The sequence below is a fragment of the Larus michahellis genome, chromosome 14, assembly GCF_964199755.1.
Source record: "Larus michahellis chromosome 14, bLarMic1.1, whole genome shotgun sequence".
NCBI lineage: Eukaryota > Metazoa > Chordata > Aves > Charadriiformes > Laridae > Larus > Larus michahellis.
In genome coordinates, this window is record NC_133909.1 from 7278288 (window position 1) to 7294075 (window position 15788).

The following is a 15788-nucleotide window of genomic DNA, read 5'->3' on the forward strand; positions in this document are numbered from 1 at the left end:
AGCGTTTTCTGTTCCCGGTGCTAAATGAGTATTAACGAAGAGCAAGGCCTGAATAAGCCACTCGGACCTTCAGGGTCCAGGCTGAGAAAGCAGCTTCAGCCCTACTCGCTTGCTTACTCATTCAAATAACTATTTGCTTCCTATTCTGTGCAAAATAACACAGTTTTGAAGGGACTGGAGGTGCTTTTGTAGGCTTATGCTTGCTAATGTGCCGTAGCACACACTTGTGTTACTCCACTTGTAGCTGCCTTAATGTCTTAAAAATCTTAATGTCTTAAAATCTCCATGTGAAAGGGAAGGTATGTTGAATGCCCGTGTTTCCTGCCCTCTTCAAAAGAGGGTGGAGAAAAAAGCCTAAGAGACTTGTAAGATCTAGATATATCGTGTTTTTTCCTTTTAAAACTGCTGAATGAAACAAGGCATGGCAATATTTTAGGAAACAACACGTGGAATTTTTTGTTTTCCCAGAGGTGGAATTTCTCTGGTATTCTCACGGTGACGCTTCCCCATTCACTTCCCTTCAACTCCGTGCGTTGAAGAGGAGGAGCTCAGAGAGACAAAAAGCTTCGCCTTTGCTCCCCTCTGCTGCAGGACAGGGTCCTTTGTAGTTCCCAGTGTGGCTTCTCCCCTGCCGCTCGCTCCGAGCGCTGCTGTCTAGCTGGTTATTTCTGCGGGTTTTAGCACTCTGCTTATTGTTAGCTCCACTGAATGTCATGTATAATGTGAGTTTCCTCTGTTGCTATGAAAGAAGAAAAGCCATATAAACATGAGGTTTGTAGAAACCTGCTCGGTGATTGGTGGCAAGACCAATGGTGGTACAACTGAAACAGTTTTCAGGGTTTTTTTGAGCACGTATAACTTCCGCAGTGGTAGCGAAATCCCATACGTTCTCATAAAATTTAGCATATTTTCCTGCCTCCTTTTCAGCACATTTGTTCTATTTGTGATGCTGGCCTTAATGTATGTCTCATTTAATGCCATTCCTGTGCTCAGTTCTTTCATGCCGCTCTCAGGCCTTGACCAGTTTCATCCCATCTCCCAGAGAAATCCTCCTCCTGGACCTGCGGCACAGAGGTCTTCAAAGAGGGAGGGGGAAGAAGCGACGAGAGCAAGATAAAACAGGACCATCGAGCAACATCAGTCTTGTGACGCCCTTCCTCACAGCGGTCGCTTCTCTGTGATCTTGCATCATTTCTGAAAATAGAACTTAAGGTCCTTTGGGAAATTACACTTGTCTTTTGTTCTGTAAAGTCCCCCATGCGTTTTGAGTCTCGCTTAAAAAAAGCCATGTACGAAGTGGAAGAATAGAGTGGGTTTTAAGATGCTTTATTTCCTTGTCCTCACATATAGTCCTGCTTCTTGGTGGTGATAATGGACTTCAGAAGGTCCGTTATCCATTGGCATTGACCACTGCTCTTCAGAGATAAAATAAAAGGTGAAGGGAGATTGTAGGAGACTAATACACCATCGGACTGCACGAGCGGGATTTGTACAGAAGCATGTTGTTTTCTCTCGCCACAGGTGCTTCTTGCCATCCAGTAGCTTAAATAAAAAATAATAACATGACTAATTAAATGCAAGGAATACAGGCAGGACGGACTAACTGGAACAGTCTTTTGATGATAAATCAAGGAAAGTGACACAGGTAGGAGTGGAAACTAGGGTTTGAGACTTGGATACAATTTAGAACAGTGTCTCAGCTGCCTTCCTGGGTCAGACCAAGCTCTTCCACTGCCTCTGATTTTTTCCAGACCTGACTCATAAAGACTCTTGAGAAGGGGTAAACTACTAAAACTAAAAGGTTCTATGAAAATCTAGATGAGATTTAATCTTTCAGAGCACTGAAGCAGAGGGAAAATTTTACAATATATGGGAGCCTAGTCTACAAGGAGCTGGTAAAAGACTTCGCTAGCCGTGTTTTGTGGAAGCTCAGACGCCTGTGTGAGCCATCTTCACTGCCTCAGGTAGGGCTGAGGCTGTCTTATTTTCTCAGCTGAGGACTCGGGAAGAGGTTCGGCTTCCTGTCGTCTTCTTCAATTTCTAGACAATTGCAATAAAACAAAAAACTCCCTGTGAGTCCGCGCTTGGAAGGGAGGTGCTGGGATGTGAAGCAATGTGACAAAAAGCAGGGGAGGGGGATCGGAATCCACAGTGAGAAGCAGCCTGGATTGGCTCCTAAATTTAGTTTCTCCTCAGTTGATGTTTCACTGCTTGAATAGTTTATTCTGGACAAATCCCATCTTATAACTTCTCCGGAATGGTGCAGGAGGTGCGTTACGCGCAGGCCTGGGTTTTGTCATGCCAGAGCCGAGGGCACAGGTGGCCACGCGGCCACCTCTGCGTCATTCACCACACGGTGCCGTGCCGGTACCGACGGATGCCACCTGGTAAATCCATCCCCAAAGGATTTACAAGGGTCATTTTTGTGGTGTTTCTTTTCCACCTGTGTGCCGTAGAGAAATAGTTGACAAATGATGGCAGCGGGTGTAACATTGATTGAAAAAAAGGCTCAGAAACTGTTTTGTGGGAACCTGTTCAGTGAAATCCCTGGAGTTATTGAGGATTTCCTCCTCCCCTCCATTGGAATGAACTTGAAGGAACCGCACCATTAGTAGCACATCCTCTTAAGTTATAATTTTTGAGGTGCTGCATCATGGCCTTAGCTTGTGGAAGGGTCTTTGTAAGCCTTGACTGCAATTGTTTTAATTATATTCATGATGCATTTTTCACTTGCAGCCGAGAAGTGCAGCGGGTCTCGGTTCCCTCTGCACAAACCACACGTATTTTGGGGCACACTCATGCCTCACCTTCCTCAGGGGGGAAGGCCGGGGATTTCGGAGGCACAGAGGACGGCTGTCAAACCTCACAGCCCCCATCGCCCTCCTCTGCACAACAGCGAGGGCCATGAGCAGGGGGTGAAAACGTGTCAGGCTCGAGGAGGCCGAGGCGGAGGGCTGAGGGAAAGGTGCCCGCGGGGAGCGCGCAGCAGGCCCCGTGCTGAGGTGTTGAAGGGGGTGGCGGCCCCAAGGAGGCCGGGCCTGGGGGCTGGCGGGGAAGGGGGTGGTGGCGGCGGCGGAGGACCCTTCCCGGCCGGCGGCCATTTTGCGGAGGACAATACCCGCCGCACGGGCAGGGCCCGCTGCGCCCGCCGGGGCGGGGCGGGGCGCGCGCCCGCCGCGCGGGCCAGGCCGCCCGCCCGGGGCGCGCGCACGCTCCGCCTCCGGCCGACCCGCGTTATGTAACGGCCGGGGCGCGCGCGCGCTCCCTCCCCCTCCTCCTTCCCTCTGTCCCCGCCCCCCCTCCCCCCGCTCCCGCCCGGCGGGGCCCAATGGGCGGCGGGGCCGCGCCGGAGGGGGGGCGGGGGAGAGCCCGGCGGGCGCGCGCACGCACGGGGCAAGGCGCGGCCCCGCGGCGGTGCGTGCGCGCTCCCTGCCCCCCCCCCGCCTTCCCCTCTCTCTCTCTCCCTCTCTCTCCTCTCTCCGCCGCCGCGCTCGGTCGGTTCTTCCCCCCCTTTGTGAGGCGCTCGGAGTGGCCCGGACATCGCTGACTCGCCATGGCCGACGAGAAGCCCAAGGTGAGGCAGGCGCCCTCCCGCCCCCTCCGCCTCCCTCCCCGCCGCCTCACTTCGCCCCTCAAGGCGGCGGCGGGAGGCCAGGCCCCGACGGCGGGCCCGGGCCCGGCCCCAGCCAGCCAACGGCCTGGGCTCCGCCGCGCCGGCTTTGCGCGCCATTTTCCTGCGCACCCAGGGCCGCCGCCGCCTTCCCGCCCCGCCGGGGGAGGGGGGCCTGGGCCGCGGCCGCGGCCTCCCGGGGCGGGCGGAGGATCCCCGGGGAGGGCGGCGAGGAAGGGGGGGGGCCCGAAGGGGGCGAATCCAGGCTCCCTTCCCGCCCTCCTTAGGGAGAGAGAGGCAGGTCCGGAGGCGTTTGCTGCCGTTGCCTTCCTCCTCCTCCTCCTTGCGGGGCCGGATCCGGCCTCCCCCGGGCCTCCGGGGCGCAGCATCCCTGCTGGTCACCGGCCTTGGGCCGGGGCACTCGCCAGCCCCTTCCCGGTCGGCGCTGGCAGGAGCGCGGCGGGGCCTTTCCGCCCCGCTCCCTGCCCCCTTTGTGCCGCCTCCCGCCCCGGCGCCCCCGGCCGCGGGAGGGGCCGCCCGGGGGGGGCTCCCGCGGGTCGAGCCCAGCGGATCCGCGTGGGGCTTCGCTTCGCAGCAGCAGGAATTCTAAAAAACAAAACAAAAACCCAGCCACAGCGAACACCCAAGCCCGCAACCAGCCAACGCCGCGCTGCCGCCGTTCTCTTTTCATCCCCAACCCACCTCCCCCCCCCTTTTTTTTTTCTCTCCCTCATTTTTAAACTGAGTTTGAAAATACTAACGGCGTGCGGGGATCTGCCCCGCGGCGGGGACCCGCACCCCGCTGGGCCATCCCGCAGCCTCCGGCCGCTTCTCCCAAAGAAAACAAAGATGGAAATGCTGCCGGGCTCCTCGGGGGAGCTGGGCAGCGCTGGATCTGCGCCTTCCCTCTCCCCTGGCAACTCGGGATCAGAGCAGGAGCCACGGAGTTGAAAGTTGTTTCTCTGCAGTTTCTGCATGTGGCTTCTAATGGAAGCGAGAGGATCGGACGGCTCCTTAAGCAGGGCTTTTTCTTAAACGTTTTCTGAAGGAGAAAGCTTGGTTCTTCTCGTATTTTGTTACCTTTTCAAATACAGTCCTGTAAGGTATCTTGAAGTTTGCTTCAGAAGTACCTCAACTGGTACGAAAAAGTTTGAGATACAGTAAGAAAGAGACTTCCTAGTGGTTGAGATCATAGTTATAACATAAATAACTTTATTCCTTTGATTGGGAACTGTAGTGTTGAATATTATTGTGCCCTTGATAGAAATAACTTTTTCTTTAATTTGTTGTAAAACAGCTGGCCTAGTAAGTCTTCACTGCTACTTTGCATGTTAACCACTCTCAAGAATGACAGCTAAGATTAGTAGGGCTTGGGGGTTTTTTATGTGTGACTTTTTTTTATGATTTTCAAACAAAAAGTACTGACACTTATTTCCTAATTCAAAGTTTTCAAGTTGGTAAACACCTATAGCATCTGTATTTCCTACTTTTTGATGACCTGTTGCACTTTGGTAAAATGTTAACTTCTTGTTTCTTCCCTTTTAAAAGAGTGTTGGTTTTCTTTTTTCTTTTATTTCCTCGACAGGAAGGAGTGAAGACTGAAAACAATGACCACATTAATCTGAAGGTGGCAGGGCAAGATGGGTCTGTGGTGCAGTTTAAGATTAAGAGGCATACACCACTTAGTAAACTAATGAAAGCCTATTGTGAACGACAGGTATGGTTCTTGTATGATCATCAGGAGAACCAGTGTCTGGGGGAGAGGGGATCTCCAATATAGATGAAGACAGTAAAGTCTTAAAAGTGCGTAAATATGCAAAATGATAAAGACTTAACAGAAACTAATTGTGTTGTGGAAAGTATATTGTTCTTAGGATCTCTTATAGAGTGGACTGACAGGGTTGTGACAGGAAATAGGTAAAATAAAGATCTGTTGTTATCTTTGTGAAATCTGCATTGGAAATGTAATGTAGGCTGTTGGGAGGCAACTGTTACTCTACTGCTCAAAAATATCAATATGGAAAGAGTGGGCTAGAACCTGCAATATGAACGTAGGATAGAGAGCTGCGTAACTATCAGAGGTATTTTAATAACTCTGAGTAACTTCTTGGTCTGGTCATAGGTTTCTGATTTGTTAGCTTAGTATTATTGTATTAAGATGAGAGAATATCAGTGAGTATTTCAGGGTTGAGAGGTGTCTAATGTCTAGCTTGAGAAGGAACTCGTACATCTAATGATGAGCTTTGTTTTTTCTCTTGTGGCCTAGTTGTCAAATTAATCCTCTGAGGAACAAAACAATGTATTTTGCTAGTGCAGTGGCAACTGCAGCCACCCTAGCAGGTTGCAGGCAGCTATCGCAAGTTTTAAAAACGCTCGTATAAGAGTAGTGCTATTTAACACTTTCTTACGAAGCTTTTGATTAGGAAAATTTTGTCTCTGTTGTCCGTGATTTTTTAATGAATGTCTGCCTTTAAAAAGTTCCATCTTCACAAAAGTGTTTGGAATTAGGGAAGGTTGTTTTTAAACACAGATATTCAGCGATACTATCGAATACAATAAAATCAGTATAAAATACTGAGGTAACTATTTCACCACCAAGAAAAACAAACTAATTCATATAGAGCAGTAAAACCTCTGTGATACAAATAAAGACAGGGAAAATCGGCTCTTACTGAACAGGTGAATATGGTCTTATTATGGGTATTCTGGGGATAAATTAGTGAATGTTTGAGGCTGTGGGCTCATTTTTCCTACCTCTGTCATGCAAACTCATGTTATATTATGTAAATCGCTGTGTATTGCTTTTTCCAAACATAAAGTGTAGTTATATCTGTCTTTTTGGGAGTTTGAGGATTGGTTAATTGTTTGTAAAGTCCTAGGAGAGATGATCTTAGAAGTACCATTTATACTTCAGTTACTTGGATGCAAACAAAAGTAAGATTTTAAAACTTTTCCCCTAAACTTCTCATCTGCTTTAAAGAAAAACCAAAACCTACAAAAAAAGCCAGGTGTCGATTGGAGAGAAAAGAAAAAATCTTTAGAATGGGAGACATTTTTATGATTTTGGTTTTAAGCTAGAAGGTATACAAAGGGTATTTCTGTGGAGATGGACTTGTCTTTGAATTTTATTTCTTGGCTGCTTACTTCTCAAACTTTTATTTAAAAGCATTTGTTCTCCTTATCTCTAAAAGTTAGATTCTGTTCATTTTCCTAACTAGGCGTACCAGATCTTAAAATCCTTAAGCTGTGGACTTTAGATTTAATTTTGGAGAGGTGGAAGCTGTGGATAGTAGAGAATTTAGCAGCTTCAAAGAATGAAAATCATGTATTGCATGTAGTAGACCTAAAATGGAAGTAACTAAACCTTGAATGATACATTTAGAAGATGAAGACTATTTGTGATTACTGTAAATGGGGGGGGGGGGTGGAGGGAGGGTGGAAATCATCCATGGAACATACTTAATTTTTTGTGGATACTGATCTCACCAAGGTACAGGTTTTCAGTATCTTTTCAGCTATCATTTATTCAGCTCATAAAGTTGTCAAGAACCTGCAAAAAAGCAACACTTTTGGAATAGGAGATACATATTTTAAGAAACACAATGTCTGAGAAAACGGCTCAAACCAAATGTTGCTGTGCAAAAATGTGTTGCTGCCATGACACTTAGCCACATGGTTCTCTTAAACAGGGTGATATTCTGAGTGAGCACTGCAGAATCTTAGTCATGCTAGAGAAGGCATTTTGCTGTGAACTATAAAGTCTTACCAAAAAGTTTATTCATATTTATTAAAATATTTTTCCTGACAAGTCAACTTCTCACAAATAGTTACTATATTAAGTTTTCTTTGCATTACATCTGCTCTTGCATGGCTAAAATGAAGGTTTCTTTTCTAATTCAGAGGTGCCAGAGAAGCACCATGCAATCTATCAGATTTACCTCAAAACCAAGTAGGCTTCTTGAATTTTTAGACACTCTGTGGAGGGAGTAGATAGAACTGGGAAAGAAGTAGACACCAAGGTTCTTGGTGCTGGCTGTATCCTCCAGCTTCAGTCATCTTCCTTTGTAGAATGTAGCGTGCTGTAGAATACCTTTGAAAACAGAGTTGTGAGTTTGAAGCTTTATGTTACTAGTAGAAGGGTTTGTTGCTCTTTAGTAATCTTTTTGAATCTGTTGGCTCAAGCAAGAATGAGTAGTAGTCTTCCGGGGGTGGAAGAGGTCAGCAAAACTACTGTTATGTGGTAGAAATGTTAGTTTGAAATACTACTCAGTAGTTTCTGGAAGTAGATGCCTTTTTTTATTGATTTTGAAAGTTTCAGCTGTGCATGGAAAAACTTTGATCCGTTGATTTCTTCTAACTTTTTGTCCTTGAATTCCTATTAACTATTGGCTACTCTGCTGCTGCAGACTAATAGATAGTAGTTGCATTTCTGGAAAAAAAATTAGAATACCTTTGCTTTTGGGGAAAATGAAAAAGGAGTATTGAATATTAGTGTTTGACATCTGTTACCTAAAGTGTTGCACTTAATTTTTAAGTGAATTATTGTTAAAATGCACTATAAAAATCCTGGGCTTTGGGGTGAGGCTTGCATGCTAGAAATTGCTTTATTTTAACTTACAGTCAGTGGGGGCACTGTTGTTCTCTTAGTTATTGGACACAATGCAATTTTTAATACAAAACAGATTGCAAGGATTTGTAGTGAAATGCCTTAAAGACAGTGCATGAGGGGAGTATGAAAACTATATCATGTGTTATGAATGGTGGCTTTTAATGATTATGCTGCAATTTCAGTGACAAGTTCAAGAGAAAACTAGTGAGTACTTTTACAGCAGACTTACTTCCCTTTGTGTTACTTCTCTTTGTCCAGGGGTTGTCAATGAGGCAAATCAGATTCCGGTTCGATGGGCAGCCAATTAATGAAACAGACACACCTGCACAGGTAAACAACAGAAGCAAGATTAAAGAACTGTATTTGAAATTTGCTGCAGGAGTTAATGCTTCTGTTTCATATATAATACTTATGTAGTTGTATATATTAGTGATAGAACTTCATCTTTTTTTTTACCATTATTTTGGTATAATTACTTTAGAATTATTGGAAATGGAATCTAAGACTACTTTAGTGTTTTGAGTAGTAAGTAGGTATCACTGTAGTAATAAAATAAGAAAATGAAGTATAGTGTACAGATGGTGAATCTTGTAAAACCGTCACTCTATTGAGTCACAGCTCTGAGATGAGAATGGGTAAGTTAAGAATTGAGTTTTTCCTGAAGCGATGACTTTATTTTTTTATAAAAGTTTGCCAGGATGTTATCAAAGGTCCTGTTTGTAATACAAAAGTCATTTTCTGTTATTTTAAGCTCTGTTTCAGCAGCATAAAATTTAAGGCATACTATGAAGTTTGGGTTGTCTGTTTGTAATTGGTTAAAATGAAGGCCATTCCAAGAACAGAATGGTTCGCTGTTGACTCTTGTGTATTTTTCTGTACTGCTCCACGTAACTCTGTTTAATCAGCCTTTCCAAATGATACAGTTTTTTATGCTTTTCAGAACCACTTGTTACAAAATAAGGGACTGTTGTTTTTAGATTTATAGTAGATCTGTATTTTCTAAGCATTTGCTCCCAAGAATGTGCCTCTTATGGCTGCAATCGATGCAGTTTTTTAACTTGGAATACTGATAATTGAGGCAACAGGGTGCTTTTCTCTCCATCCGTGTTATGCTGAAGCTAAGGTTCAGTCTATTTATAGCTGCGGTAAATGCCATAAACCAGTTTGATTTCCTGGAGCAGAAATTGAGACTGTTTAGAAATATAACTGACATTAGTTATAGCAACTCCATCAGTCTTGGTACAGGTTTTGTCAGTAGGTAACATTAACATCCCAGGAATATCAACGGTGAAGATTACAGTGAAAAAAGAGAATTATATTAATGAAGTATTGCTGTTCCTGGACAGCAATTTGTTACATTGTTGACCATGTAAAGTGTTTTTAATTTTTTTGTGCTTGCTGATGTTTGGTTTTACTGCCTGGTTGGGCTAGGGACCTTAATTATAGTCTGCTTTCTTTAGTGCTGTAGCTGAAGCCACTTGCACATTTGAACAACAGCAGCAAAGTGGAATTGTGGCAATGTTCTAAGGTAAAACTGAGGAAATAAATAGGAGAAAGAAGATGCAATGGCAAAGTAGGCAACAGAATGAAAATATTATGAATGCTGATCTTTTCCATAGGAATCATACAATGCACCCTGAAGTTACGTAGTAGAATTCATTCTAGGACAACGGTTATCAACTGGCATTTTTTTTTCCAGGCAATTTCTTTGCTTTTGAGTTACAGTGAGGTAGGTTAAATGTACAAAGTGATGATGATGGAGGGGAGCGGGGCTGGTCTAGTTAAGTTGCATAAAAAATAAACATGAAGATAGGAAGTGTAAGAACAACCCAGCCTGTAGTAGAGATCTGAGAAGAGTTGAAAGCCTTTTTTCTCTTTTCTGCTGTAGTTGGAAATGGAGGATGAAGATACAATTGATGTGTTCCAGCAGCAAACAGGAGGAGTTTACTAAAAAAAACAAACACACAAAAAAAGAACCTGCTACTTTCCTCTCCAGAACTGTGCTCCCACAGACGACACATTCACAATTAGAAAAATGAGACTTGGTTCAGCCACATCCTGACTACTGCAGTATAGTTTTCTCTCTTCTCTCTCTGATTTTTTTTCCTATTCCTTCTATTGTACATAAAGTAACTGGTGTATGTGCACAGACATAATGCATATTTTTTTTAACTATAAATGGCCAATGGTATGTTTTGATCAACATTTAATGGAGATGGGGTGGGAAAACAAACTGGTTCTGTGAAAATGCCCCTTTCTCCGTTAGTGGCATGCTCCTTCTACTTTTATCTTTATATTCCAGTAAGTTATTTTGCTCTCACTGTTTAAAAACAAAAACCTTGCATACCTTGTTTGATTGGATAATTTCAATGTTTTTCTTTTATCATTGTAAAACCAAGGACAATTTTATAACTTTTTTGTACGTAGCTGTTACATGTAGAGCAATCTCTGTCTAAGTAGGGGTAAATTACTCTTAAAAAAAGAAAAAAAAATCCTAGATAGTTTTCCCTTCAAGTAAAGCGTCTTGTTGTTTAAATAAACTTCTTGTTTAAAATAACCAGTTTTCTTTATTTTTCTGTGGAATAATAGTACTCAGCACTTGTATTTCTTTCTCTGCAGCACTTTATGCTTCTCAATTCTCAGCTTTCTCTGCGGTAAGTAAGCATAATCCCCCTTTTACAGTCAGAAGACTGTTGGAAAATGAAAGGCTTCCTTGAGACCTCTCAGTCAGTCAGTAGTTGAACTGGAAATAGAACTCAGTTTTGTCTTCTTTTGAATTTTTTTTTGTGTGTGTGTGTATGTTCTGCTAAGCCAAAAATGTTTGATTAGGCAAACTGCAAAATACTGCATTACTTATTAATGCCTTTGATTTGAGCTCTTTTTGTCAGTCTTTAATAGAAACATCAATATTGTTGTTACAGTAGCTTATTTAAAACTCTGTATTTGAATGCTTTTTGATGTAAACATTAAGTTTAAAAGAGCAAATAATTTCGTTACCCATTCAGTTTACCATGGTATCAAATGGGAGATACTTGGAAATGTAAAGCAAAAATAAAAAATTGAGTTCTGTTTTTGGGTGTATTAGCTCTGGTGGCGTAGATTCCAAGCTGTGCTTTACCATTGGGGTGTTTCTGCTTAAAAGGGAAAAAGGCTTGAAGTACTGAAGGGAGCCAGTGACAAGGATTTTTTTTTTCTTTGTTAGTCTTTCCCACAAGGCTGCTGTTCTTGAGTTTCCTCATGGGGAAGTTTAGAGGTGGTGGTGAAATCCATGGATGTTCGTGAAAGATTATATACCTGCCTGCTCAACAGCCCCAAAGCATTCTCTGATGTCCTGGGAATGTTCTAATATTTTGTAGCGTTTTCAGTAGGTTAGTGCTCTTTTAGGCATTAACTCGTTAGCGGAGCTCACTTTTAGGTGGTAGTTTTTCTAACAGTTAGTTCAATAAGTGATTATTACGTGAGAGGTCTGTGCCTGATGGATCTGGAAATTCTTTAGCTTTGTGGTAAAATGACGGCTCTGTGCATTTAGCTGATGGACAGTGATCTATTTGACTTCTGTCAAGATTTTCATGCATTTGATATTGAATTAATTGCATCTAATGGAGGTATAAGAAAAATAGTGTCTCTTTTTGCAGTTGCTTTTGACTATGTAGCTGAAGAATGTAATCTTCTGTACGCGTTGTTTTAATTCTAGGAAATTCTACTGCTAAGTAGATTATTTCTTATTCTGGTATGTATCATGTAGACTTCTGTGGTATAGTGCAAGGTTGGAATTCCCTCTTGTGAACAAATGTTTTCATATCCAAACCCACAAAGGCCTGGAAAAAACTACTTTGCCGGGGGGGGCTGGGGGGAAGGGGGTGGCGGTGAATATATTTCAACACCTTTCATAGGTTAGATGTGGAATACATTGCTCTCTGGCTTTAGAATCTCTGGCTTCCGACCTGGCTAGACTGCTGATAACTGTATAAAATTCTTTCAACTTGATGTCATGCCAAGACTTTTCCCAGGAGAAAGCCATCTTTATCTTGTTTGTCCAAAAAAAGATGTTTGGACTTGCTTTAGTTTCTGAAGAAAGGGTGAGGTCTCCCTAAATACAATGTTTTTTCAGCCCAACTTAAGACTGTGAAGCTCAAAACTTCCTGTTGTATCTTGCCTGCTGTTTTTTCTTTCCTCAGGCAATGTAAGTCAAGTGACAGGTGCTGAACAGCACACTTTCAAAAACAGTGTCTTAACTTCCTGAATTAGTAGAGTGGTACGTCATCTGTCATGAACTTCAGTGCAGGATTTTTATAACATAGTGTTCAGTTAATAAAATTAGACCATCTAACACAAATTTTCATTAGCTTACCAAAATTCCTCTGGACAAAAATGAAAAACATAAGGCTTTCGTACCTTTTGAATTGACGTGACAGCTTTGGAAATACTCCTTAATTCAGCATAAATTGAAATTTCTTCTGGTATTTGGCAACAGGCTATTAAAAAAAATGGAGAGGCATCGATCAACTAAATTTCTCCATTTCTAACACCTTTCTGCCATTCGCCTGAGCTTGCTCCTCATATTTCTGAAATAGTTCCTCTAACAGTGCTGAATGGTGTTTATGTAAGATAGTGACTGCAATCAAAAACTGATAAAATGGTCTTTCCTGAGAGATGTTTCTTTGATTAGATCAAGAAACTCTCTAAGATCTTAAGTGACTTAGTTCCTTAAGAGCTTCAAACATTTAATTTCAATTAGTCTACCAAACTGTTAAGTGGACTGGCACATTCTGGTACATGTTTGTGTACACAGCAATGCAGAAATACTAACCTGCTTTTTTTTTTTTTTTAAACTAATTTTTTAGAACTCTTCTTGCATGGTCTTGCAAATACTCTCCTTATGACAGAGCCTGTTGCTTGTCAGTACTGCTCCTCTGCACCTTAGAGAATTTACCTGCTGACTCCTGTTTGCTGGGACCTAAGTGGTTTTGCTGCGACTTCACTAAGAAAGCTACTGCTGAGGGTGGTGATTCAGAAGTGGTACAAAGTACAGGGATATAAACAATTTGGATCAAATATTTGGAGTTCTCTTAGCTGCTTGGCCTGGCTTGATTTGTAACAGTTCTCATGTTTAGGTAGCCTAATGGACTACTGAAGTCCAAATGTCGGAGGATAAAGGAAGACTGGGCAAAGAGGTCTTGTCACGCTAGTTGGGAGGTAAGTTTTTCATGTTTATTAAACAGCTGGGATCTTTCAATAGCCTGGGCAAATTATATTATTACCCACAATTTTCAAATAATGTATTCTAAAGTGATTGCCATGCAATTTAGTTACTACTCCTCTCATGGTTTTTAAATGAAAAAGAATGGAGTAAGTCATAATTGGATGCAATACTCTAGCAAGTTCTTGTGAATGAGAAGACCTTGCCTTTAGCATTTGCTGGGTCTCTAATCCCTCAAAGAGTTTCAGTTTCAGTGGTGGAATGCACACTAGCAGTTATTTAAAAAGATGTAACCAAAATTGTTTGTTTCAGGCACCTAAAGTAAGGCATTTTTATTCATGTACGGGGGTGACAATGACAGATTGAAAGCACAGCTGGTTTTGGTGGTACCTTTAGTTAACACCTGAAAATTGCTGCCTTAGTTTATCTGCACAGTGGGGATAATATTGATCCTTACAAGAGCCCTATTAAATGGGTATTAAGTGGCCTGAGATGCTGGTTCAACGGGGGTTCTGGGAGGGCAAGGCTGTTTGGAAATGGAATACGCTAAACTGCCAAGAGTGTAAGGAAATACTCCAAGTGGTAACGTGAGATTCTTGTACTGCCATAGGGAGGTGTTCGCAACAAAAGAAAACCCCCTGAAGTAGTACGAGGATAATTGCTGCTTCAAGATAACTACGATATCAAAACAGATACAGGGGCTCTGCCAAAGGTTATGGTCAAAGCCAGATTATTTTCTCGCAGGAATATTCCTTTCCTAGTACCTTCACTTCAAGACTTGGGAGGCAGACGATGTAATGCAAGTGCTGTCGTTCTGTCAATTGGTTCCATTGTGACTGTTACTGCAACATTAATGAAAAGGTATAATGTGACTGGCTTAAAGAAATAATACTTTCTGTGCTTCAGCCACTTGGAAAGAATTGAATTTCTAAGGAATAGCAATTTGTTTTCAAAGCTAAAAATGAAAAAATAGATGCTTCCTTGATCATCTTCTATTAAATTGAAAGTGAACAATAAATTGAAGGATTTTTATTAGAATTTTAGATTGTGGCCACTTCTCGGTACACTTGTATCAGCTGGTGTGATGGACTGTTGTGGAGTAATAAAAGACAATCTAAAAGCATTTAAATAACTTGAATTATTCTTAATTGTATTACCACTGTAATCTAATACGTTTCATTCTCTGGATTACTGAGGTTTGTTCATTCTGGCTGTTAACCAGTTGCCACGCTGAACGTGTTCTGATAGTGAATAATTTAATCCTCTCATTTATCTTGCTTTTTTGTACTTAGTGTCAGAATGAATTGGTAGTACAGCACTTCTCCCTGGTGGTTAGGAGGTAGGAGCGTGAGGATAAACAGGAGATGGAGGACTGGATTTTGATCCCTGTTTTCAGGGATGGTTGGCCTTCAAAATGCTTAATTACAGAGGTTTCCTGTTTTTTTTCACTAGTAGCATGGGACCGATGGTCTTATTCTAACATGGAGATGGTGGGGGTCCAGCTGGTATTTAAGAACTGGTTTGAGTCCCTTTGAGGGGAAGAGTTTTCCTCTCTTTCTGAAGAACTTCAGCTTGTGCAGGAGGGATCGAGTAGGGCTGGTGGTGTTCTCGCTGTTAGCAGGGATCCCAGAAGTAATGAGGGTTGGTGGGGTGCTGTAGGAAGACAACAGAAATGTATGAGTTGACGAGGAGCTGCAGGCGGGAATGAGGACTATGGGAAGAGCTGTAGGTTTTAACAATTTATCCTGATATGAGGATGATTTTGGAGCCCTGGGGAAGACGAACGCTGTGGAAGTCCAAATAAATGGTAAATAGATTCTTGCTCCTTAGGAAAGGAATATTGTCTGGGTGAACATGGCTGCAAAAGACACCCTTTGTAGTGAATTTTGTGCTGGTTTTGGTGGCTTAGATCCCTCCCTTTCAGCATCCAGTCCATAGATCTCATTAAAGCACAACTGATGCCCTGCAAGAGCTCTTGATTAAGAAAACTTCACAGTTTAAGGAAAATTGGATAAGACAAAAGTGGAATGAAAGGAGCTCTTTGAGGACTGTCAGGACACCGACTTCCCCTTCCAGGGATGCTTACCTTTTTTCTACTGAAGAACACTGCTTTGGAGTACACTGCCAGACGTGGTAATACTGGATGCCTGGACAAAAACAGCAGCATGAATCGGTCACTCTGCTTTTTATGTTCTTCGGAACTAGACCTCTGCAGCTCCGAGAGATGTCTGGGCATTGCAATTCAAGTCTCCTTCCCAGGTGGTAACTTACTGTTATGGACTTTACCTGAAGATGTAGAGAGGCACCAAAGCAACTTTCACAACTTGCAAACTACAGTATCTACTTGGTAGGACAAACGTTTGAATCTG

At 42.8% G+C, this 15788-nt stretch overlaps 1 protein-coding gene across 1 annotated transcript; it reads left to right on the forward strand.

The window, feature by feature from the left end:
- Positions 1–3315: 3315 nt before the first annotated feature.
- On the forward strand, positions 3316–11290 carry SUMO2 (small ubiquitin like modifier 2). The gene is made up of 4 exons (XM_074607971.1): positions 3316–3574; positions 5196–5327; positions 8478–8549; positions 10108–11290. Exons 1-4 carry the CDS (start codon positions 3554–3556, stop codon positions 10168–10170), a joined length of 288 nt encoding a protein of 95 aa, XP_074464072.1. The 5' UTR covers positions 3316–3553; the 3' UTR covers positions 10171–11290.
- Positions 11291–15788: the final 4498 nt, after the last annotated feature.